The 25,048-nt window shown below is 41.0% G+C and overlaps 2 protein-coding genes across 5 annotated transcripts in view; both read right to left on the bottom strand.

Annotated features, from left to right (window-relative positions):
* The window catches only part of ugp2 (UDP-glucose pyrophosphorylase 2), a 30,665-nt gene extending 20,968 nt beyond the window's left edge, over positions 1-9,697 (bottom strand). Inside the window, exons 1-5 of one of the 4 annotated variants that reach the window (XM_022230269.2) lie at positions 9,453-9,642; positions 7,976-8,130; positions 2,039-2,155; positions 1,274-1,381; positions 591-773 (exon numbers count right to left, since the gene is read on the bottom strand). In XM_022230269.2, the coding sequence (XP_022085961.1) occupies positions 591-773; positions 1,274-1,381; positions 2,039-2,149 (402 nt within the window). In that variant the 5' untranslated portion in view covers positions 2,150-2,155; positions 7,976-8,130; positions 9,453-9,642. Of the gene's footprint in view, positions 1-590; positions 774-1,273; positions 1,382-2,038; positions 2,156-3,792; positions 3,883-4,084; positions 4,931-7,975; positions 8,131-9,452 lie in introns of those variants that run through there. The other 3 variants (XM_022230267.2, XM_022230268.2, XM_087133821.1) reach the window with 3 other exon arrangements.
* Positions 9,698-11,677: 1,980 nt separating this feature from the next.
* mdh1 (malate dehydrogenase 1) lies at positions 11,678-25,035 on the bottom strand. The gene is made up of 8 exons (XM_022230290.2): positions 24,889-25,035; positions 21,429-21,527; positions 20,666-20,762; positions 18,800-18,975; positions 17,065-17,187; positions 15,665-15,844; positions 15,190-15,303; positions 11,678-14,764 (listed from the first exon to the last, which is right to left on the bottom strand). Exons 1-8 carry the CDS (start codon positions 24,889-24,891, stop codon positions 14,555-14,557), a joined length of 1,002 nt encoding a protein of 333 aa, XP_022085982.1. The 5' UTR covers positions 24,892-25,035; the 3' UTR covers positions 11,678-14,554.
* Between the last annotated feature and the right edge of the window lie 13 nt (positions 25,036-25,048).

Here is a 25,048-nt window from a genome sequence, read left to right on the forward strand (position 1 = left end):
CAGTACTGCATATTCATAGTAACGTAATGCGTATACACACACCAACACACTCGGCACGTCATACGCGTGGGATGCATATTCAGGACTTACATGTACCTCTACGATGCAATGCATGAAAGCATGCGCTGATTTAGATCTTGTACGCAGAACCAATGTCAAGTCATGGGGTTGTCCAGATGTATTGGCCACACGCAGCACGTCATACGTGCGATCGCGGCGCAAAGGCGTTGCAGAACAGAAGTTTCAGACGATTTACTGCCGCTGCATTCATAGACTTCAGCATTACTTCTGCTGGACTGGTGCCAGGACCAAACTATTCCTGGTTGCAAAAGGTTCTATTTTATTTGGTTCAAAAACCAGCAGTAGCAAGAGGGCACGCATCACAATCAACTATATACTCAGAATATTGTTTACTAGACCGCCGGACTACCCAGACAAGGGCTTTCGCTAGATGACTGCAGTTTTTACTCGGATTTGGCGAGCGAACCAGCGTTAAGGTCGAACCCTGCATATGTAAAAATAACCAAGTACTTTGGACAGCCAAACTGTCTACACAAATCTTCAGCTCACTCCGAGAAAGTGAACCTCACCTCAATTTGCTGGACGGCGAGGTCTAGGAAAGTGAGGTCATTGCGGACACTGATGACGCTCTTGGGACCCTTGCAACCCATGCTGGTGCCAAGCCCCCCGTTTAGCTTGATTACCACCAGTTTGTCCAACAGTTGGCGGACCTCCTCCGGATCGTAATCCTGCAGCTTGTCATAGGACGTAACCTACAGGTAGTGGGGAAAAATAGAGTTGGGGAGCCCAGTGCACCAGGGAACTACAACCATTGATCACTGCACCAACAATCGTTTCATGAAAGCAAGTACTGTAAATAAACAACTCAGCAAAGAAGTTGAAATTTCTTAACTGGTAAAATCTAAGGCAAGACAAAAACAGAATGCCACAACAAATACATTACTAAAGAAATTGTAAGGATATCAATGATAATAAGAAACTAAATGTAACTTCAGATCAATGAAAGTTTAGTTGTGGTCAATGCTAGCAAACATGACCCAATGTACATTGTGACTGAGACAGTGCAGGTGAAGAACTTTTGAAAGAGGATTCTGGTTTATGTGCATTGTTTAACACGATATCTTTACTTGGGGAGAAAGCAATAAAAAGATTTATTCAGAAAAGTATTTTGTTTTCACACATAAATACATGTACACTTGGCACTAAGCTACCGGTAATTTTGGACACAAATGGGCTGCAGCCAAAATCTTACAGCATCATCAGACAGTGGCTGGATATCTTCCCAGTGAACTGACGGTCCAGTTTCTGCCAAGAAACGACTGAACAGTTCCTTGAAGCCTTCAAACTCCTTTTCAACAATCTGGAAATCATACAAAAGACATTAGGCTTTTCACAGAACAAGCTTTTTTCGTATTCGTGGGCATTTTTGGGAGGTTGGGAATTGTGAGGAATACTCCATAATTTACCCCGTTCAGGCAACATTGGATATCAAGCACCACCACTGGGACCAACCTCCCTCAAACATGCAAGCCAAACCCTCTTGCCTTTCTGAAGGATCTGTGCGAACACAGTTTAACACAAACACACATTTGCTCATATAAAACGCCCAAAGTTATGAATTCTATACGTGTACCATTAGAGGTCTAATAAGTAACAATAGACCCTTAGATAAAATGATCTGATACAAAGTCCAAAAAACAGGCACGAATGTACATGTACATTGTACACGTACAATGTACATGTGGCATGTTCTTCATAAAATGGACCAAACTGCGACTCCGCATGTCACTTTTCAAAACTTCTAACAGACTGACTTTGATGATGTAAAATACAAATTAGCACCTTCAGATTTATAAACATGGTTATTTGGGGATAATTTGGCATACTGTACATGTACTGTGTACATTTGGTGGACATTTGGTTGGCTACATTGGTTTTTTAAAGCACCTAAGAAATACCTTTGAAAAAATATTTTCAGCAGTGTATCACCTGACAGGGAGTAAAAAAACCCACTGACCTCCTTCTGGGTGGAAATTTCCTTGAGTCGGTCCAGTTCCTTCCAGAGAGCTCGCTGGGCATCCTTCCGCCCCTGGGTGTGGAACTCCATCTGGCTATTGCTCCGCCTCATGCCACCCTGGGCAAAGCGAGAGGGGAAAAAGGAGAATTCACTTATCTACAATGTCGGGTTCGAGAACTGAATTTATCACACTTTTCCCCCCAAACACTATAAACACCATCAGGAATAATATAACGTCAATGTCTAACATTGCATTAGTTGGAGCCGGTGGGTTTGTAATCCAACTAATAAAAAACGTAGGCTGAACCACAGAGTGTTCCAACATGTACAGTAGCTCTATGACCTAACTTTTTGTATTCGACTTCATGTACAACTGTAGTGTACATGTATTTTACAGCGTCCCTGCTTTTGTACAGAAAGTATTGGTACATGTACATACACTACATGTAACCTGTACTATGCATGCCCTTGTACTGTGTTTTTCACAAAGGTACATAGACAATGTTTTCCTAAACTGACTGATTACCGCTTTTTCTTGGAACATGTACATGTTGTAGCAAACATCTTTTACATTATTAACGTAACCCTCTGGAAATGGAGTTATGGAAAAGGCCTTCCACTGTTGAGACTTGATTTGAAGATCAGTGACTACCATCAATTCTCCTCCTTAGGAGAAGTCTTTATCACTTTTGTAGAAACTATTTTCAGGAAAGGTAAGGTACACAGAGCAGGGACGTACATGGACATGGACATGTATGTGTACTAATTTCCTTGCTCTTTCAACATGTTCAAACAGAACAATGTTAGAGCACTGTAATAATGTGCAAAAAGACTTATCTGACAAAAACAAGCCCTACAAATGGAGATATCCGTAAAAATAATTACATGGTTCATATGAGTGCAGGTGTGCAAACAACGGGGAACTTAATTCATGAATACTTAATACATGCATTCGTACTGTACATGCATACATGTGCATGTATGTACATGTACTGTACATGCATGGTGTACATCCAACCTGCAACTGGGATGTACAGTCTGGAATGCAAGTAAACAAATCAGCAATAATGGTGGATGGAAAGTTCAGGGAGCATATGGATTGTATGGGGTATATCTTAAAATAAAAAGCCAAAGATGTACTGTGTACAATGTACATGTGCTGGTACAGTAGACTAAACAAGATTGATTAACTACATGTATGTGCCCTCACTGTACATACAGGAATGTCTATCATTCAGTACCTTAGACAGTTTCCCTATTCAACAACGTGCAATGTCGACGAGTATTAACACTTGATAATGCCCGCTACGATTTGATAATGCCCAATACACTGCTAATACAGTGTTTATTAATATATATACGTTGGGTAAGGGCAAAACCCGTTATATAAATTAACATCTCCCCAATGCAAAAATACATCTTGAAAAGTGATAATGCCCACTGCGTAAAGACGCGCTGGCAGCTGGATACACAACAGTTTAATCCATTCCTATTGGTCAAGAGTCTGTGTGCATTGGGAATGCAAAACTTCCTACGCGTGCCCCAAGTCCATATATCAGGAGATTCTACTTTTTTATACATGTATACCATAAGAAGGATGGGGCCAATCGGGAAAATAAAAGTAACATCTTGAACAAAATCCTTGGAAATTTATCCGACATTGACTTCTTTTTACTCTCCAACTAAAACGGTATTCATGAATGGTAATAAATACTGTACATGCTAGGCCGGAGACTGGCTCATAATGCCCTCACCTGCAGCTGGGACATCAGTCGCATCCATCCTCCTGAGCCAGTCTTAAACACACGTATGAGACCGGCCAAGCACATACAGTGTATTTATTCACTTATAACACAATTGGGACAATTACTGTTAGTCGATCATTATCAATTTCTATGGGGGACTATTTTACTTTACAGTTCATCTTCAATGAAATTTTCATTTTGAGAGAAGCAGAGAAGTAGCCCTTAGAATGGATCACATTATGTACATCCTCCCCCAAAAACCAAAAACATGAAACAAAAAAATGCATTCAGGCTCGCTTACCAAGTATATTCCTGACATTCCATTCATCACTGGCATAATGTAATATTTGTTCACCAAGTTGACGAAACACCCAATGACGAACTGTGTATGTACACCTCACTCCAACACAGTGTGTATCCCAAAGTTCAACTGCAGACAATCTGTTCCACCCTTTCAGGAGGCATCCACTTGACCCCTGATCACAGATGTACATGTACACTGGCCGACTATCATCACCTGCATCTCCGACCAGTGATTTTTTTTTCCCTTCCCACTCAGCCAGCAGTACCCATCAAGGTGGAGCCATCCTTTACTGTTCTCAATCATACCAGCAAGAGAAACAACGCAGGAAGTGCTGATTTTGCAGGGTAGAGAATCTTTCCATCAGTAAAACCAGAGTTGATGGTACCGGTACAGCACGGAGAACAATGCACAGCAAACCTTGGTATCAAAATGGCGAACCCCCCCAAAAACTGAAATAAAAAAAACACCACCTGATCTCTCTTAAAATTCAGCCACCTGTAAAGACGGAATGAGCACTGTCCATATACATGTCGTAGACTACCTGCCAGTCGTTATCAGCTTGCAAACAACAAAGAAACCGCTTCAGAAATGTTGACTCACATGTAAATGTAAATCAAAAAAGAAACATCCTGGTCCGGGATCCAGAGATAAAACAAATTACCAGATGACACGTGTGAACCATGGGGGAGTGTCCAGATGCACGCACAGTACACAGACACAGGTCCCCACACCCACGTGTGTGTGCGCATAATAAAAAAGCCACAGAATGCTTACAACAATCCTACAGAGCTCTGATCACCATGTTCACAAGAGCACGCTATTTCCTGCTAGTACATGTATCATGGAATGAACTGTGAACAATTAACAGGCTTCTTGTTGCTGGGTATAAGAAATGGCCATTTGTTAAAGGTGCTAACTGTACATGTACATATGTGCTTCACGTACAACTGAATCCATCCACATGTACATGTAAGGCTATGCAACACTGCCATCTAGAGGAGGAAACCACAATACAGCAAACAATCTCAGGCACTGTAAAATCCAAACAATTTTCATGCCTTGCATGGTTCATGATTTTCTTTCCCTTATAACCTTTGGATGAAAATAAAATGTTGCAGTCACAATGGCTGGAGTTTCCTGGAAATTGTTGATTTCAACAAAGTGTATTGAGCTGTAAAAATGACGTATAATAATGCCATAAAAATGGCACAGACATCAATATGGGTTCTGTGTGTGTACACTGTTGTGAAGATGAAGCCAAGTGTTCTAGACATCTTGTCTGATCTAGGACTAGGAGGCAATACAACAGTAAACTCATGAATATTTTGCGAAACGGAGCTTTATTCTCACTAACATGCGTGGAATGGACTCTGAAAGACAATTGTGCACTAGCTGAAAACTTCAGAAGTGTCAAACCTTGCACTGATTGTTATATTTATGAGAAAAAAATGTACAATGTATTACCATAGCAAATTCACACTTTTGGGGGTGTGGCAGCCATTTAAACAATTGAAATGCTGCATTTAAAAAAAAATTCCCACTGTCGGGGGGGTTTAATGTTTCAGTGAAAAAAAAATGGTCACAATATACATGTAGTATGGTAGGTGTGCAAGAGGGCCCAATAGCAACAAAATTTCAGTTTTTGTTTTTATTTTCAATTGTTGTTTCTTCTTTTAAGGTTTGCGTCACATTTTCATTGATCGTTGTATGAAGCAATTTAAAGTTATTTAATCAAAAGGATATTTCACCAGTCATCTCTAAGGGCGCCCTCTGTTGATACACAAACTTTTAGGTCAAGGGTGAAGATTCCTCCTGATTCTGATGATTCACAAGTAATTCTCATGTACCATAATTTGCCCTTTAAACAATGTAAAAATTAACAAGGTTTTAAGGGCCTAATTTTTGTTACATGTGGTTCAGCACGATTGGTAAGTTTTATTTAAGGTAGAAACTTATAAATTTAAGGGATTTTGGGTGAATTCAACAGTTTTTTTTGGGTGAAGGGTTTCATGCATTTTCTGATTGCATAACTCAAGACAAGTTGCATATGAAAACATTTATATGCAAGGTGCATGCCTGTATTTATTTTCCATTAGTTAATGATTTATTGGATTTCTTATAATTGTTACTACATGTATGTGAAATGTACACGTATTAATGTTTGTTGTTGCAGTGAACCACCAATTATATCATCACCAATCATCGTCAACAAATGTAACACCAACACCTAATCTTCACGAGGGCCTGCCTGCCTACCACCAACATTATCAGCTGTATACGTGTATATAACTAAACAGTAACTCCTGTCCCATGCCATATCACGTGACACTTAATTAAATGTATCAAACCATGTGGGTCGTTCATAATGGGACCAATTAAGCTTTTGCGGCAATGGTTTCTGAGGCTACAGTCCTTACTTTTAATATGCCTGCCACGCCCCTAAAAGAGCAAGTTTATGTTGGCTTCACATCCAAAACTCATAAAATAACATCGTAAACAATACTGCCAAATTTCATGCTGTCATAAAAATAGCGCACAATTCCTCACGATAACAGCCCACATATCTGCTGAATTGATCCTTGAATTCTAGACAACACAGATGCCCAATCAATAAGTGCCCTAACAGAAGAATTTCATTGCGGTGTGGACCCCAAAATGAACAATGCACGTGTTTTGAATAAAACAGTCTTGTCTATTTGTGCCAATAAAACAACACAATATTAAACACTGGTAGCGTGTGCCTTCTTATTCACATTGATGAACCACTTCCCACCGGGGTGCCCAGTTTCGGATAAAAGAGCTGGTCTGTGTAACAAAAGACTGTCCTCGGCACAAAGGACCTGCTGAGGGGAATTTGCCACCATTTTTCGACTTGCATTTTTAAAGGTAATCCGTTGCTTTTTTTGAAACAATACACCACTGTTTCGGGCATAGTGCACCTGCAGATTAGCACCACGGACAAAAGTGCTCCAGGGCCCTATTGGTGAGCAAAACAGCACCACTCCTCACTAATCCAGCTGAGTATGAAAAGATGCTACTGGTATTCACCGGAAGAAAGGAAATTATGTAACACCTCACAATTCTGGGCTCTCTTTAACAGGGCTGCAGGCCTGGGCTGAATACTCAGGCGTCAATGAAGATGCCTGTCAGATTAGAGTAGCCACCAGACAGTCGTTCATGTGGGTGTAAATGCCCAGTAAATGAAGATATGAAGTTTTGAAGAATCTTGAAAAGGTCCCGTCATCTCATACCGCTTTAAAAAAATCCATGCAGCAGGAAGTGGTCAATTACAAATAGGGTGCAACCTGTTGTAACAATGACAATGTGTCAATATTTTCAACAAATCTGATTATTTCAAAATATCTTTTGTGCATTACATGTATGATCTGGATATTGTTATCTTCATACCCATACATGCACATGCATTTAAGCCATCTCTCAGGCTTTCAATAATAACTTCCCTTTTTCTTAAATACCGCAGCATTTCGCATGATCAAAATGTCTAAACTACTGCACTGGTGTGAAAACTTTAGAGGATATGAACTGTGGTAAGGCTGTGGTATGGCTTCTGCTACAGACTTCGGCCCCACCTACATCAACAGTACGTACAAGAGAACATATACAATGTATCATGTCCATGTACTGTACATACAATATCTGGTTTGTGTGAGCTCGTACCTGTAGTACATGTACATGTAGCTGAGTGTTTGTTTGCCAGTATTAACCTAAAGAGGGCAGCATTCATTCTAAATACATGCACATACAGTACAACACAATTGGAGAGAGATGTATTCGGAGCATTCAAGTTCTTTTCATACTTGGAGCTCCCCATTTTTATTAAAGCTGAATTACATGTAATAATGCTGGAGGAAACAAACTTATGGTCACCTATGGTGGATATTGTGGCGTGGGTGTGGCTAGCTTAACCTTTAAGAGCTCCACACAAGCTCAGCCTCCACTAGTTTGAGCCTCTGTGTGTGTACAAACTCACTGGGAATCACTCAAGCATGGGGATGAGTATAGACGTCATCTGGCACGTTCCCCTGAATGTGTTCAAACACAAGACAGTCGTTACTTGCTTCGTGCCCTCTTGTGTCCACTTGTTACTATGAGTTCAGTTCAGAAATCCTGACTTGACAAATCTGCCAACCGTTTGTACACAGCGATTGGGCTCCTCTACCAAAGGGTAGCAGCCAATCACATTGCCGGATTTTTTTTATGTCGTTCATACCTGCATAATAATGCACGTTGATCGGTGGGAATTCTGTATACATTACGCAAGATCATGTCGGTCATGTACAATTATGAATAACTTCATATCACCGACGGGGGATTGGCTTATCTGTCAAGTTGGACTTACCGATGTTGACGAGTGCATACCAACCGAGGGGATGGCTGACTAGGGAAGAGCAATGTAAGTCCAACTTGATTAAAATCTACAGCCAACAGCTGATCAGGAAATTTTCGTGCAATACAGGGGAAAAAGTTCCGGTTTTCTGTGTTAGATGCACTGTAATATGACTCAAAGGGTTCACCGGTACATGTACCTACATCATGATGTAGGTCTACTTAATTCTGCCTAATTTTTCACCAGTTTACTAAAACAAATTTGGAAATGACAGATTGTGACAAGCATTTATCATGTTTATATAATTCTGAACACAACAGGATAGGCCTTGGCCTAGTTGTTTTGCCGTTCCCCACCCATTCTGGTGGGGCTTTTAAGATCTTTCCACCAGCCCGTCATGCTCCTGCTCACTGGCATCATATGTTCTTCCTCATACTCTACTATAGTACACGTGGTCTTCCTCATGCTCGCATTTAGCCCCACAAATAAGGCTGTAGACTGTAGTGGCTCTCTTTTACAATCTGTCTCTTTTCTGTCACGAAGAGACGTAAAAGAGAGCCAAGCACTACAGCCCTATTTGTGGGGCTAGCTCGCATTAGGCTTAGTTCTACTTCGAGAACTCGAAGTCACAAACTCTGTGGTACTCCGCACACACGTAGTTAGCTTAGCTCAGGGCCATCCCGTCCACACCGCCGTCATGGCCGTGCCCATCAGTACAAGCAGGTTCAACTGCACTAGCCAACGTTAACGTGGACGTCACTCATCGACATTGTTGTTTCAATTTCAAACTTTCATGTTCAAATCGCTCTGACCATGGAGGTAGAATCACATGACAATGATTCTACCTCCATGCTCTGACAGTGTCTGAAGTCTCAAATGTCAGATGTGCGGATATCGGATGCTGTGAGCCCAGGCCCAGCCAGGTTGTCATGACTGTGGCCCAAAGACAATTTTAAAGCGTTTGCCAATCAAGTATTTTTAAGACTGTGAAAATAAAAAAGATCCAACAGTTCTTACCTTTTTATTTGCCACAAGTGTTGGTGAATTTTCCGTAGACATTGTTTGTCTGGCTAGACCATATCCATGAACGAGACACAGGCGCGGGCATCAGGACTGCAGCTTGCTAGCAAGCGCATGTCAACAGTCTAGTCATCATCAATATGCGAAGGTAGGGTACCCAAATGTTTTTAGCTTGTTTTGCGCTGCTGCCCGTAGCTACAGAGATAGGATACTCAACATCGATGGCGTTCGTTTGTACCAGTATGCGCCATTCTGGGTGCAGACCACTAATTCAAGTGAGAATTTTTGACCAGCTCATTAGAATTAAAAGTGCCCCCCCCACAGTATCTTTTGAAAAAGCAGATTGTTTGGCCCCCAAAATGGTGAGATTGTGTAAATCGTTGCCAGGATCAACCCACTGGGTCTTTGAGCTTTCATATGAGAGCAAAAGGGCTAAAAACTACGGTTGAAAAATGGTCCTAAGTGCCTGAGAAAGTTGAGGGTTGCCACTTGAAAAATGGCTGGCAGTGCAATCAGACTTCGGAAAAATCACTTTTTTTTCAAAAAAAATGAAAAGAAATTGAAAGATAAGCGACCAGACAAGAATTTCATTTGTATTTCAGAAATCTCAGGGATGTTGGAGTGCATGCTATTGGGCCCTGAACGGTGCTGATTTTACACTGTTTTCAATGGGGCTTGAATTAGTGGACTGGACTCAAGTTCATTGCTCCATTATCATGGAGATCATGGTGTATGGGCGCAAGCTCGAGCTCAGCCGGGTACGGTCACGAATAATATAGCACATGACGTAACATGATTAAAACAACATACGACGTTGCATGAGCCGATACTGCATTATTTTGTCGTGCACGGCGTTACTAGAGCATGCTTTTTCTCAGATTTAGATGTTCATGTACAGGTACATATAAAAATAGTAAGTATGAAATTGTGGGCTCATGGGGAGTACAAAACGGGCTCAAGTCAGTACAGTCATGGAGCTATAAAAAAGATAGTAGCCCACCTGTACTGTATTTACATGTACATGTATGCAATGTACATGTACACGTACATGACATAATGAGAAAAAGCACGCACGACGGTAGTCGCTCATGCACCGCCATATGTTGTTTAATTCATGTTACGTCATATGTTGTATTATTCATAACCATTCCCGGCTTCGCCTGCGCCCAGATGCAGCACGTGTGCAGTGGGCGTGGTTTCAACTGACGGACGTCACACTTACGAACCGGATTTTTGCCTTCAGGTTCTGCAGCGATTGATTTATCACTATTGGGACTACACGTTCGTTCCTCCATGACGTGACTGAGCTGCACGGAGGGAGATCTGGCAGTCTGATCATAGTCTTGGCCCAAGACGTCAGTGATCGATAGTGGTTTATTTTTGTTGAAGAGCACCCCTTGCACAACTAGTTTTTACTGGCGCACAGTCTAATTATGAGTCGTTAGCACTATGCACGGTGTCCGCTCTCAAGCCTAACGCCTTGAAACCAAGACTAACAGTCTGACTGTCGTCATGATGGGTTGACGATCATGTTGAAACTTAAGATCAAGTAATCCTCTCCACTCTGTGTAAAATACCCGAATTAAGATTTTACTGGATCATAAAAATTCCCTTTTTTCCATTTAAATTCACCTCTTTGATATTTCCATTACGCTTTTGGGCTGAATAGTCCCTTGCAAACGAAAGATGTCTGTCCTGTAAAATCAGATCTGAGATTCTAATGATGATCTGGAGGTCGATGATTTTCCTTGACGATGGACCTCATCACTAATAATATTATGCATGCATACACACAAAATGGCTTCGGCGGCAAGGACGTGGGCGGGGCTAAATATTTAATCTGGGTGGTGTAATGGTCTGACCAGCAGTCTATGCGATCTGGTGATACTTTACTAACAAGTGGGCCAAAATAAAAGATGCTTTGAATTTAACTAGTCTCACCAGACACCCCCATCCCCATGGGAACCTTTCTATTGTCTACTTATTGGTTATCTACGTTGGTTGGGCTATCCCAACTGTCTATAGAGCAAGGGTTTGGGGCTGTTTTTTCGATAATCATATCACTTTCCCCCATAAAAATTCCAACACTGGAGGTGAGGTTTCAGACAATGAGGGCTGAACAAATTCTTATGAATTAGAGATTCCCAAATATTAGGGAACTAAGCCACACAAGACATACAGACATTTATTTACAGGTAGTGAAAACTGAGAGAGGGCACTGCTTCAGTTACTTGAAGAATACTTCCCATTTCATTCAGCAGTAGGAAGGTCAAATCCGCCAATTGTAATTTTATTACCTTTCCTTCAGTGTATGTAGTCTTCACTGCACACAAATTCCATGATTACTTAAAAAGAAAACTTCGCCCAAAAAAATTTCAAACACTCAGTTACAACTACATTATGGACGAGTTGTTGTGGAGTGACATTTGTTAACGTTAAAACTTTAGCATTTCCTTTTCAAAGTGATAAGAATCAGTACATTTTATTATTAACTTTGGAGATCGTTATTCCAAAACTAGAAAAAGAATATAACTTTTTAGACATGTCTTCATACAATGTGTTTGTTCCTAAGGAGTTAGTAACTCATTCACACATGTTTATTTATCCTCCAAACACAGGGGGCCCAATTAAAGATCAATGTAACTGCAATATACACAGTATTGTATTTTTCATTAGCCAAACCTACACTGCAAGACTTTAATAAGGCTTTAGACACAAAAGCTGTACTTTCAAATCAGACAGTAGTAAATTTCTACATTCATTCACCCCCCTCATTTGATAACAGCATTCAAACAAAAAAATTTAGTAAATATGGGTAATTCTCAATGATTTATATCCCCGACTTCGGTCATAAATCCTTTTTGAAACCTGACTGGCAAATCATTGATGGAATTGATGAGAAGATTCTTGTTTTTGAAGAAAATGCGAAGTCCGAGAAACCACTTCCTCTCCTTCAGTTTTTTTTTAAACATTCAAGTGGGTATCGCTCCTGGCGGAAGCATCCTTCCAAGGTTTAGATATCCACTGTCATTGAGTTTCCAAAGGAAAAGAAGGTGTTTTTCTACAATAAGAGAAGAAAAAATTGAGAAACTGCAAGAAAACCCTCCTACCAAACACAGACTTGCTAGAAGAAGGAATTGGCAATATTTCAGCCATCTGTGGTTTCTGTTGTACCTTTCATTATGCAAACCTTGATGTGCTTTTTTGTGAAACTCCCGCACTGCATTGATTTCAAACACCATCTACATGTAGTAACCAAGTGACAAACATTTTTCACCATGGATTTTGTGAAGCATTGAAGGCTGTGTTATCATTACCAGCAACTGCTATCACCAGCACAAAACTCACACTTCCTACTTGTTAATTTCTTTGCTCGAATACACTTTTAAGGTGCTTTTCTACGGATCTGTTATCAACGTCCCTTGTGTTCATATGCGTAAGTTGTGGAGATTAACTTTTGGAATTGCACAGGAGAGAAACGCAGCAAATGGCTGCGGATACAGAACGGACACAAAACATATACATCAGGAAAGGTGGCCTCTATGTGACATGGCAAAAATACAGTACCGACAGTTACCATCAGTAATCTACAGAGGACAGAGTAGTCATGTTTCTATGAATTAAAGTTAATGGAGAAACTATCATTGTTAAGGGTTGATCAAAGGGAAGAAAGTCACCAAACTCTTTCAACTTGCTGAGATAGAGACCTTTTCTGAAATCTCCAAATAAAATTCAGGGGAAGACCAAAACAAACGTGAAACAATGTTACCAATATCATTGATGAATTCCTCGAGTGGCAATGGTAGAACAATAAAATGTGCTTAGTACGGGAGAGACATACCGTTACACATTCACTGCCAATGGTGGTCAACATGCAAATAATGTTTCATTCCATGGAAAACAATTTGTGAAGGTTAGGCATACCAATATTTCTCCAAAACAAATCCAGCATCAATCTTTCCTTTCTGCTGGAACCCAGTCTTTATTCAAGCACATTCTACTCTCATTGGTGGATTTTGTTCTTCCCTTTTCTTGATTCAGACCTGCAGAATTTTTTCCAATCAACTAAAGTTAAATTGATTCTATTTAAATACACCGATGGTGATGAAAAGAAACAACTACACAGAAATGGCAAATCGAAGTTTGAACAATAAAGGGTAAAATTTTGTATTTTTTTTTAGTGGAAAAAAAGGATGTCAGACCTGTGGCCAAATTCACAGATACAATTAATAAATGAATTGCTTGACACATCTTTCACCAGACTACTCTCTGTTGTGATGACAAGAAAAGTATATGGAAGTGATAATGAGTTTGAAAAAAAAAACAATTTTTTGAATATATGCAGATGTACAAGTAAAAAAAAGCACTTGGGCAACAACACAAAAACGTCCCCATTAATGGCTACAATTAAAATACACCATGTACGAGCTCACTTTTCTTGATTGTTTATTTAAATATCCAAGGGCCAATTTCATAGAGCTGCTTAAGCACAAAATTTACTTAAGTGCAAAAAACCTTGCTTAAAAAAACAAAGGTTACCAGCTCAAAATCTAAGTGATTGTCATGTTAACCAAACGACAGGTGAATACCATTCCAAAACAATATACATCAAATGGAGTTTGGGCCGTAACCTGATTTGTCAAGCCAAGTTTTTTCATGCTTATACAAATTTTGTGCTTAAGCCCTTCATATCAGGAGCCATCCACAAGGGTGGCTTTGTGTGAGGATTAGTGCATACCACACATACAGTCTATTCACCATGCAGCTGCTAGTTTCAATGTGGGCCTGCTGCTGGACTTAGCTTTGCATACTGGGCATACCACAGCCCAGCAGTCACAGTCAAAAAAATCAGCACGTGAGGGGATTGAGCAGCCCTATGAAATTGGCCCCTGATATTACATTCGATCAACCAGCGGAAGTAGTTTGGGGGATTCACACGTTGAGCAGCCTACAGAAAGTCACACACACAAAAATACAACCAAATTAAAAGAGCATATAAGGAGGGTTGAGTGATGCTAGTGGGTGGGTTTATGGATAGTGGCTGTGTTTTGGGGTCATGGCTGTGTTTGGTTTCTTTCTCACAGTTTGGGCTGGGCCAGTCACTGTTCCAAGAAGGACAGAGCGGTCTCTTTCTCCCCCTGCAGCTCCTTGGCAGTTAGGTCCATTTTCTCCCGGGCAAAGTTGCTGATCTCCAAACCCTGGACGATGGACCATTCCTTGCCACTGATCTTGACCGGGAAGCTGTAGACAAGACCCTCAGGCACACCGTAGGAACCATCACTGACCACACCCATGGACACCCACTCATCCTGTATTAATGAAACAATAAAAACAAACAAACAAACAAACCTCCAATAAAGCAAAAGTTTGAAAGAAATTTTAATTGGGCACTCTTAAGAACCAGGAAGACAGCGAGGATAAAGTAATGGATGCATTGGGGAGGGGCTAAAATCCCTCTTCATTTTCTTCAGAGACATAGTGACAGAGTTCTGAAATCAATTGGCCTTTAATTAAAGACACCAAAAACCAAGATTGAAGTTGATATGTCCAGTCTTTCTCAGCTGTAGTGTAAAACCAATTTTTTGCTGTTTTAACCATAAGTACCTCAAGACAAGGCAGACATGGTATGCCCCTTGGCTTTGCCAGTGTGGCACAAAAAAGTCACACAGGTTTGTTTTTTGGGGAGTTGTCAACCTAGAGCCCCATTCAGTAAGTGTGAAATGTGTTGACTTACCGGGTTGGTGCCAAACCACCAGTCACGCATGTGGTCCCCAATAGCCTTAGCTGCAGACATGGCACTGGACAGCTTCCTAGCTGCAATAACGGCAGCGCCACGTTTCTGGATGGTCTGTGACAGTGATGAAAAGCTTCAGTAAGGCTCAGAGTCAATCTCACAAAACAACAGCTGTCCACCAAAACAATTTTGAGAGCTACTGAAGTCTTTAACCCTAACCCTCCTCAATCCTTCACCTGTTGGAGGATTGAGGAGGGTTAGGGTTAATGACCTCTATGTCAACCATGTTGAGCCGACTGCTCTTTCTGCATGTATTTTTCCTATAGAATTTGTTTCTTTAACGCTCCTAGATGTAGATCCTTCAAAATCTTCCAGACAAATCCAACAAAAACTCATTTATTTCTCACAAATCTGCATACTGAAATCACATCTCGAGACATTAAAACAACAAAACAGATACAAAGGAAGAGCTTACAGTAATGAAGTCTCCTTGAAGCCAAGCATCGTCCTTGACAGCCCCATAGACTGGTCCTGCCTGACCGCTATTGTCGAGGACTGTCGCGTGCTTAACGTCTGGAAACTGCGTTGCAGAGTGGTTGCCCCAGATGATGACGTTGCGTACCTTGTCGCAGGCAACGCCTAACCTGTTGGCAACCTGCAGGGACACACGTGACAAAATCTCTGAGATTAGCGGAGACAGCAGAAAGTCATTAAGGGGATAACAAACTGAAAGTTGCTCCCTTAGCTGGAAAAGTATAAGTCTATCCCTGGTCTAGATTAACTTAACCGAGACGTCTACCCGATTAAGTGGTTTTCAATAGAAAATTTCCAGAAGTTTACCCAGCTTCCCTTTCAAAGTACTCCTTCAGGTAAAGAAACTCAAACTTAAAATCCCTTTGAAAAAATCTTTATCCTCAAATTGTCACTACACACTATCTCAAACTGTCAGGGCAGCTCTAGTGTTATGTTAGAAACTACCTGTAGAAAGCAGCAATATAGGGATCATTAGGAGAAAATATCGTCATCGTGTTCAGAAAGGGACGAGCTTGTGGATTTTGAAGAGCAAACATCTTATGTATGATGGCAAGAAAAGTTTCTCCCATTTTAAAACTGGAAAAACTACCACTTTATGTTTTTCCAAAGTGAAAGGGCGCACGTTTACACAAGCTCAGCAGTGCATTTAACAAAGTTTCGTGTCTCTTCGTGAAAACACAAAATTGTACTTTTGGAGGTGCCTGTCTCTGCCAACATTGGCCCTCCTTTGGTTTTACAGCACAAATATGCACAAGTGCCCACAGTCACTCTCTTGCATGTATTTTCTACATGGAACACAAACATGCACAGGTTCAGTGTGTACACAGTAGGTTGCCAGCACAAACTGACACAGGGTCTTTTGTGCAGTCCTCTTCACAGCATTTGGTTTACTGCACAATTATGCACATCAAACAGTGAGGCACAGTTGTTGGGCAGCAGAAAAGTGCAATCTGATATTCCTGTGAGGGACTGTTGGTGCAGTGCACAACACAACACAGCTGTGCTTCTTTGAGGTGTTTACCAAGTGACCCAAAGAGTGACTTCAGCCTAGGAGGGTTAATGTAATTGAGACACTGACGATGTTTTAAGGAAGCATATCAAAATGGTCGAGGTAAAGTACGATGTTACAGAGCAAAAGAGTGAAAGAAATGGAACCCTTCATGAAAATGCTGACAGAAAATGACTAGCTCTGTTGGTGCAGCGACCGAAAATTATACAGCAGATCACAGGTTTGACTTTACCAAGGCCAAAATCTGCACAGTTTCCCTAGTGGGTTACAGCAGACTAAAAATATGTACAACAGGATCCCATCTTAAACCGCTAAAGGAGAGAGGTCCAGACCTGGAACTGGGCCCTGTTTTGGTCCAGACGGGTCAAGCAGGAGAAATTGGCAGGAGGGATGGACGGCGCACAGGTCTTGGTGATCAGGCAGTTGGTGTTAGCTGGGTTGCCAACCACGAGGATCTGAAAGGAAAACCCCCGCACAGAGTGATTTGCCAATATGCATGGAGGGAATTTTCTTAATGTTACATAACTGAATTGCCTCGATTTAAGTGTAAGCAAGGTATATAGCAACTATAATAATGACTATAAATTATAATTATATATAACGGGTTTGCCCTTACCCAACGTATATTTATAAGCACTGTATGCTCAGTGCTTGTCCGAGAACTTGCGAAAAAACCTCACAAGCTTACTCGGGTGGGACTCGAACCCACGACCTCCTGCTTACTAGTGCAGATGTCTTAACCACTCGACCACCGAGCTTGCCGGGGTCGGCTGGCCGGTCCGAGTCAAATGAAGCAGCGGGTACCGCGAACTATTATCAAGATGTATTTTTTTTTTTTGCGTTGGGGAGATGTTAATTATATATAACGGGTTTGCCCTTACCCAACGTATATTTATAAGCACTGTATGCTCAGTGCTTGTCCGAGAACTTGCGAAAAAACCTCACAAGCTTACTCGGGTGGGACTCGAACCCACGACCTCCTGCTTACTAGTGCAGATGTCTTAACCACTCGACCACCGAGCTTGCCGGGGTCGGCTGGCCGGTCCGAGTCAAATGAAGCAGCGGGTACCGCGAACTATTATCAAGATGTATTTTTTGCGTTGGGGAGATGTTAATTATATATAACGGGTTTGCCCTTACCCAACGTAAATTTATTTATAAATTATAAAAGCAGTTTTGCATCTAGCCACCTGTCCTGCAGATAGGTAAAATTATCCAGCACAGGTAGTTTTTGCTTTAACAGAAACCATAAACTCCATTTACTTCACAAATCTTTAATCACTAGTGAACACATGTAAATATAACATTTCCATCCAAAGCCCTCCCTACAATGGAAATCTGGGCTCAGATAGCACCAAGGGATATCAGGTTCAAAACTTTTGCTTGGAGTGGACGGGCAGTTTTTAACACTGCATAGGACAGGCAGGTCTTTAACCCTGGATGAAACCCTGTACACAAGGAGCACAGGATGTGCATGACACCAGTCAAATTCTTACGTCAAGAAATTTCAACTCTTTAGTTAGTCTGGTAGATTTCAACCCTGCCTGGTTTCAACTAGCAAAAACCCAAACAGAATGTATAGAGCTACATATTTGCCGAAATAAAGAAGGCTTTTCCATGATGTACATATGTGCAAATCAGAATTTGACATATAATGATGTCATTGGCAGTTTTCAAGATGTGAGAAGTGACACACCATAATAAAGGTGACACCACAGGTTCCTTGATTTTACAGGAAATTCTGTAGACATGCACAACATGTGTCGAGCATGCAACACTGTAATAACAGCTTGAAAGTTTGCGGCCACTGTTACTGCAGCATGTCCAAGGTTAAAAGTATTTATTTGGAGCACTGTACACAAAGGAAATCTGTAACTGTAAGAAGGCAATACCAATTCATGTTGAATGCTCTACCAGTGAGGATGGATCAAGGTTCATCACATTACACGAGTACGATGGCATATGCAGGGCTAGGGTCCCCTCTGGTCTTTTGTATTGCTATGTTTTCATGAACCCAAATCCACCGCTGTACCGTCAAGCGGTCAAGGATCATCAACTGGTGCGCACCTTCACAGTCTTCTTGGCGACCTGGTCAATGACCTTGCCCTGGCCCTCAAAGATCCTGGCGTTAGCCTTGAGGAGGTCTTTGCGCTCCATTCCTTCCTTGCGCGGCATGGCTCCAACCAAGATGGCCGCATCCACATCCTTGAAAGCCACGGAATAATCGTCAGTGGCCACAACATCTGTGATGGAAGAAGGAACACATGGATATAAAAACAAGATGAAAATGCCGGAGGTGTCTCATGAAATCATCTCAGGATCTGGTGGATAAAAATTTTATTTGATTCCGTTTTATTCCAACCAGAAATGCATTTGTCCATAAAAGTTATGCATTAACGTGTCCTCAGAGAGGACACGAGGGCAGGCTTGAGTAAACCTTTTGAGCATTCGTTGTAACTACATTAACCCTCCTATGGTTTTACAGCACAAATGTGCACAAATGCCCACAGTCACTGGTGAGCATGTAGTTTCTATATGGAACTCAACTCAGTCCTCTTCACTGCATTTGGTTTACTGCACAGTTATGCACATGAAACAGTGAAGCACAGTTGTTGGGCAGCACAAAAGTGCAATCTGATATTCCTGTGAGGGTCTGTTGGTGCAGTGCACAACACAACACAGCTGTGCTTCTTTGAGGTGTTTACCAAGTGACCCAAAGAGTGACTTCAGCATAGGAGGATTAAAATAACAAAAACAGCCTCTGAGACACCATGGAGATGCCAGCAACGCATAACCTCTGTTACCACCAATTTTAGGTATCTCCTTCACTCCTTCAAGTTAAAGTCAACAGATGGAGCCTCTCCAGGCATGTACAAATCACAGGCTAATAACAAAAGGTACTTAAATTGTTTTGTTTTTGCACGGTAGACTGCGCAATACTTCCTCATTGAGAAAAAGTGAGAGCCACGGGCCGACAGCCACCACACATCGACTTTGAATACAGGTTTGATCAGCTTCCAGTGAACATGAGTTGCAGATATTCAGACGTCATATGCACACAAATTTGTGAACACACGCAGTGTATCGATGCATGTTAGTAGAACCTATATTCAAGCAAATCAATGCCATCCCAAGTCAAGTGGTTGTGCTGCTGTTACATGACAGATATCACTGCATTTTAGCCCAGGTGGAACAATTATTGCTCTCAATCTGCCAACAAACAGATTAACTGATCACTAGTGATTAAAATGCTGAGAGTTTTCACTGGGCATCCTAAGAAAAGCACATTAACCATGTGCTCATATTTCTGTAAGCACTCTTCTCTTTGTCACGAGACTAAACAAATATACTTGTCACTTTCCAGTAATATCTTAAATCTTAACACCTCAACCAGAGATTCTATGTTTTGATTGGCAGAGGGTAAATCACATGACAATTGCTTTTTACTACCTTACTGTGCGAGCTGAAAGTACAAAACCCATAGCAACTAAAGTCAAATATGCATAACAACCAGCACAGTGTACAAATGCACAAGAGCGTGTAAGCTGCTCACATTCTGAAGTACTTGCATCACAGAGCCGAATTAAAACATTTCATGAAGAGGTAGTTTGGGAAAGTGCTAAAACTTGGAAAAGAACTTGCAACAAATTTTCAATCAAAACAGAATTTTTAATTGTATTTAGATTAAATTAATCAATTATTGCTAAAATCAACCTGAACCTCTTAGACAGCTATTACAAAATGAATACTGACTCTATTATCAGACCCGTGGTGTAGTGAAACTGGCCTTCCTTGGGGCATTACGGATTGCCTTGAGAAGCCAGATTTAATACTCAAGAGTCAATATTTGTATACTATTCCAATGAAAGAATTTAAAGGCAGTTGTCCCACTTCCAACATGGAAGGAATGGAGCGTCAACTTGAAGTACGTACTCTTGAGGAGTGGCAGAGAGCAGTCGCTGAGTTCCATGACCACACCTTCCACGATGCCCATCATCGGTGGGATGTCCAATAGCAACAGTTCCAGAGACTGCCAAACCAAACAATCGCTCAACATTAAGTGAGCACAGCAATCAAAACAAACGCAATAAGATGTTACATTAAATAGCCCACTAACATGGTGTAATTTAATCACTCCCTTTCTAAGAGAGTTGGACCCAAGGTGCTTCCACAAGTATGTCTAATGACGTCAAGTGCAATAAATGTATGTACATGTCTACGTATGAATGTCCAGGTATGAAATAAATTTAAGTTCCAATCCTCAAACCACATTACATTGTACTGAATTGGTACACTGTATTGTTAAAAACTATAGCCTCATGTAAATCACTTTGAAAATTGAAGTGTGATATTTCGTCAGATTTCTTTTTCTCCTGAACAGAATTCTCCTCAAGTGCAGAAAGTATTCATAATTGGATAGGATTTTTAGCTGCTCATGTGAAGGACACCAGGGCCATTGTCACAGAACAGATCACATGAAAATACACATTTATCCAAGAACCACTCCTCCTACTTAGAAACTACTGGCGAATAGGGTCCTACCTCAGCATGAATGTGCAAAACAGACCAAGGAATGTTCCAACTTAAGAGGCAGTTTTTAAGCCGCACTTGCTTGTCTTCAACCCATCATCTGAGGTCTCTTCAAAAACAATGCTTGGACATTTCTTATCAGGTTGAACTGACGACAAATATCTACCTGGTCGGGTCCGAACACATCTCCCTTGGCAATGGAGTACAGGAGAGAGTAGGCAATTTGTCCTGCAGCACCAGTGACACAAACACGAAGAGGTTGAGCCTAAGGATGATAGAGAGGAAAGGTGGCCATTCTGTAAATTTGAAGTCTGAAGTATGGTGATTTATAAGCAATTTATTTTTCAACTTTTAAATAAGGGGGGTGGAATAAATCCCCCTATTTTTTTTTACCAATGTCTCGCAGTTATTTCAAAACTGATTTATAAAAAACACACACACAGTTTTTGAGACATCCCTTTTTGACAGGTAGGCAAAAGGTTAACTTTTCCCACTGGCATGTCAAATGCAGTACCAACTCCCCTCCCTCCTTCGTTTGTACGTTATGGACGGCCCCTCGGATGCCACTTGACACTCTGTGTACAAACCTAGTCCAAGTAACTAACACCCTAAGAACTTCCTCTTTTGACAATTGGACATGGTTGGGCAAAGCAAAAAATATTGATTTGAAGTAGGGATATTTTGAGATGTTTTGAGATTTTTTTGTACATGAGTAATGCAGAGCAAACTGTGATTTTTTTTTACACAAAAATAACTTCAAGAACAAGAGCTAAGTACAAACTTGCATAAACACCTGATTGTGCCAACTCACTCTGCCATCACAGCTATTTGTGAAACAAATTTCATAAAAGCCATGCTATCACTGATCATTGGAATAGAAGTCAATTGGGCCAATCACACCGTGACTTTTACCTGTGGGTGACAGGAAAGCAAAGAGGAAAAGACAGGAGCTGTGTTTCGATTGGTCAAAAGCTGTCATACAGCTGACAGTGATTGAGAGTACATGCACATGTACCTGATTTTCTGTATTGTGGATGGGCAAAATGCTCAAAAATCTCACCATTTTAATGAGGATATAATTTGAATAAATCTCCCCATCAGACATCTAACTTCACCAAGAAGGCATATATGAAATTTTATTCCACAAATAGCTGTGATGACAGGGTAAGTTGGCACTATCTGTAAGATTTGTGTAAACCTTACAGTTTAGGAAGTAAACAAAAATGATTTTGATTGTAAAGGAGTTCCATATGAACGCCAGTAAATATTCCCTACAGTGACCTATCAGCCATCAGAAAGCAATTTAGGAGGGAAAATACCAAGTTGTTAACACCAGTGACGTACACACGAAAAATTTACACAGTACAGATACAGCTACATGTACATGTAGCTCTGTGGAGATATCACGTACGTGCTGCAAGCACAATACTGGTTCCCCACCGTGCCGCTGACAAATTAATAACAAGACTAGACGGGTTAGGAGCCAGACTACACCTCCGGATTGTGCACAGCCGCGATAGCATGGCTGGCAGCACGGTACATGTAGTTGCCCGAACCTTTCAAATAGTGTCGCCTCGAAAACTACAAGTTACAACTAACTTGAAACAAAACTTGGTCTTCCTCTCTCTGTAGTTTCTTCTCAAATGCATTTATATCGATGGTTATTTGATATGCTTTGTCATGGTTTACGAGGACGATTTTTGGTAAGACCGTGGCGGTGGTACGTGCATGGTACTGTACCACATAGCTGCCCATCCGCGCACAATCTTGTCGTGTTTTCGTATCCGTACTAGGTTCTTTCTCATTGTAGTGTGGAACAGGGCATTTTTCTTTAAATTTTCAGTATTGTTGATCGTTATCATTTTTTTTTGGTAGTGTACGTTCGTTATTTTAAGACCAAACTTTTCGTTATTTTTGGCACAAATATCTAACCAACCTTGCGATATCGATACCGAGAATAAGTTTGGAATGATGGTAACTTATATTCTTTTCGACAAAGGTTTTAAGACTCAGCATGAAAGTACAAACGATAGTAGGGGCCTACATGTACATGTACACGTAGGTGCATTAATTGAATTTTTAAGTAGGCATGGCTGTTTTTGTATACGTAGAATAATCACACATGTTGAGTTAAAACCCCAAGAAACTATTCAGATTGAAGTTTTTCAAAATGAAATGAAAACTGATGTGTACCTTGTAGGCCTGTAAAGCTTGTTTTGCAGTTATTTTTCATTGATGCATATTAAAAGAATTTTGTACCATGTAGCTTTTCAAACAAGAAGAAGCACATGTAAAATACAATTGTGCAGTAATGAAATGTGGATCAGATATCCCATAGTTTATTAGACATTTGCCCCTCTTCTTAGCAACAGCACAACAAAAACACAAAGCGAAGCCCCCTCCCCAAAAAGTAGAGAAAAAGGGTAGAAGTCAGTCTCAAACCGATAATTGCTTTTTACAATGACTGAATGGGAGTAACGGGAACTTAAAACAAAGCTGTAATATTTAATGTCATAAATGTTAAACAGGGCCCTCGGGTGTCAAATAATATCCAGTCTCCCCCCCTCCTGCATCCGGCAATTCTGGCAGATGCCCCTATCCTTTTATTTCATCCTGGCTAGAACGCTGGTTAACACTTAGAAAACATAATTTCTCAGACCTGTCTCATAGGGTTTGTGCACAGGGTGTCAAGTGGCTTCCGTGTATGGAAGTCTTTCCTTCGACTGAAAAGTTTAAAATTTACATTTCCATAGAATGTTTGTTCTTGTTTGTGCCTTATTTCAAAGAATTAAATGCTGGCTTTGCTTGAAATTTCAAAAATTTCGGAAATTAATTACAAGAGCGAGAGCCTGCGGAAAAAGACAAATTTTAATCATCCGGTATTCTTGCAAAATGGCAGGTACAGCGCTGGTGAAAACAGCAACCATGCATGGCAACATACGCACACATCAGCCAGTCCGAAGATCGGGTTACACAATCTTTTTTTTTATCAGTACGTACACACGCACTCTTTCTTTGCAGTTGCTTTCATCAGCGCGTTGTGGTTGCTACCAGCAACTTTGTGACACTCCCGGATGTCCACGCTGCCCCATTTAAGAAAATGAACTCCCAAATAAACAGCGCCATCGCTCATGCACGTCCCTTCCTGTAGCATTTGATCATGTGTATTTTCAAGAGGCGGGGTAGGCCTATTCATAATCATTCATATTCTGTGATTAGGTAGGCCTACTCCAAACTAGCCAGGTAGCACACAGCACCCCCCAAAAAGGGGGAAAAAGACAACACCACAAATATAACACAACGATAAAACGCACAACCACTGAACTTGAGGTTTTGACTGATTATCCAAAAATTGGAAGCCCACGACGCATGCACTACATCATGTACATGTACATGTACAGTACACTGTACATGTACGTGCACACCACTAGCATGTCGCTTGCCTAAGTCGGCCAAGGGTTAACCTGTTTTCATGCCTGCACTAGGGTGCTTGTGCTACTGCCAGCAGCAGCAGTGTAGGGCAACTGGCCTTATTGGTGCACTACAGTAACAAATTCGTCTGAATTGTTTCTCCAAAATACCTGAGTTTCCCATCTACAAAACAGAATTACATGCACAACACATACCATTTTTAATTAATTTCTTCAGCCGTCAGATTTGACCAAATCGCACAGGACCAGTCCACTTCACCAGAAGACTTATCGCGCGTGATGATGACCTTTTGCATTCATGAGTCGATACCTCGACGTCTAGATAAGACATACCGTTATATTCATATTGTGGTAC

The sequence above is a fragment of the Acanthaster planci genome, linkage group LG01, assembly GCF_054643075.1.
Source record: "Acanthaster planci isolate LZ-2023a linkage group LG01, COTS_SCS, whole genome shotgun sequence".
NCBI classification, from domain to species: Eukaryota; Metazoa; Echinodermata; class Asteroidea; order Valvatida; family Acanthasteridae; genus Acanthaster; species Acanthaster planci.

Bases quoted from the DNA above. Each gene is read 5' to 3' on its own strand.
- mdh1 (XM_022230290.2), bottom strand. The intron at 20,763-21,428 runs GTAGATATTTGT...TTGGTTTGGCAG, and splicing joins ATGTGTTCGGACCCGACCAG to TCTCTGGAACTGTTGCTATT. The intron at 18,976-20,665 runs GTACGTACTTCA...CTTCCATCACAG, and splicing joins CTCTCTGCCACTCCTCAAGA to ATGTTGTGGCCACTGACGAT.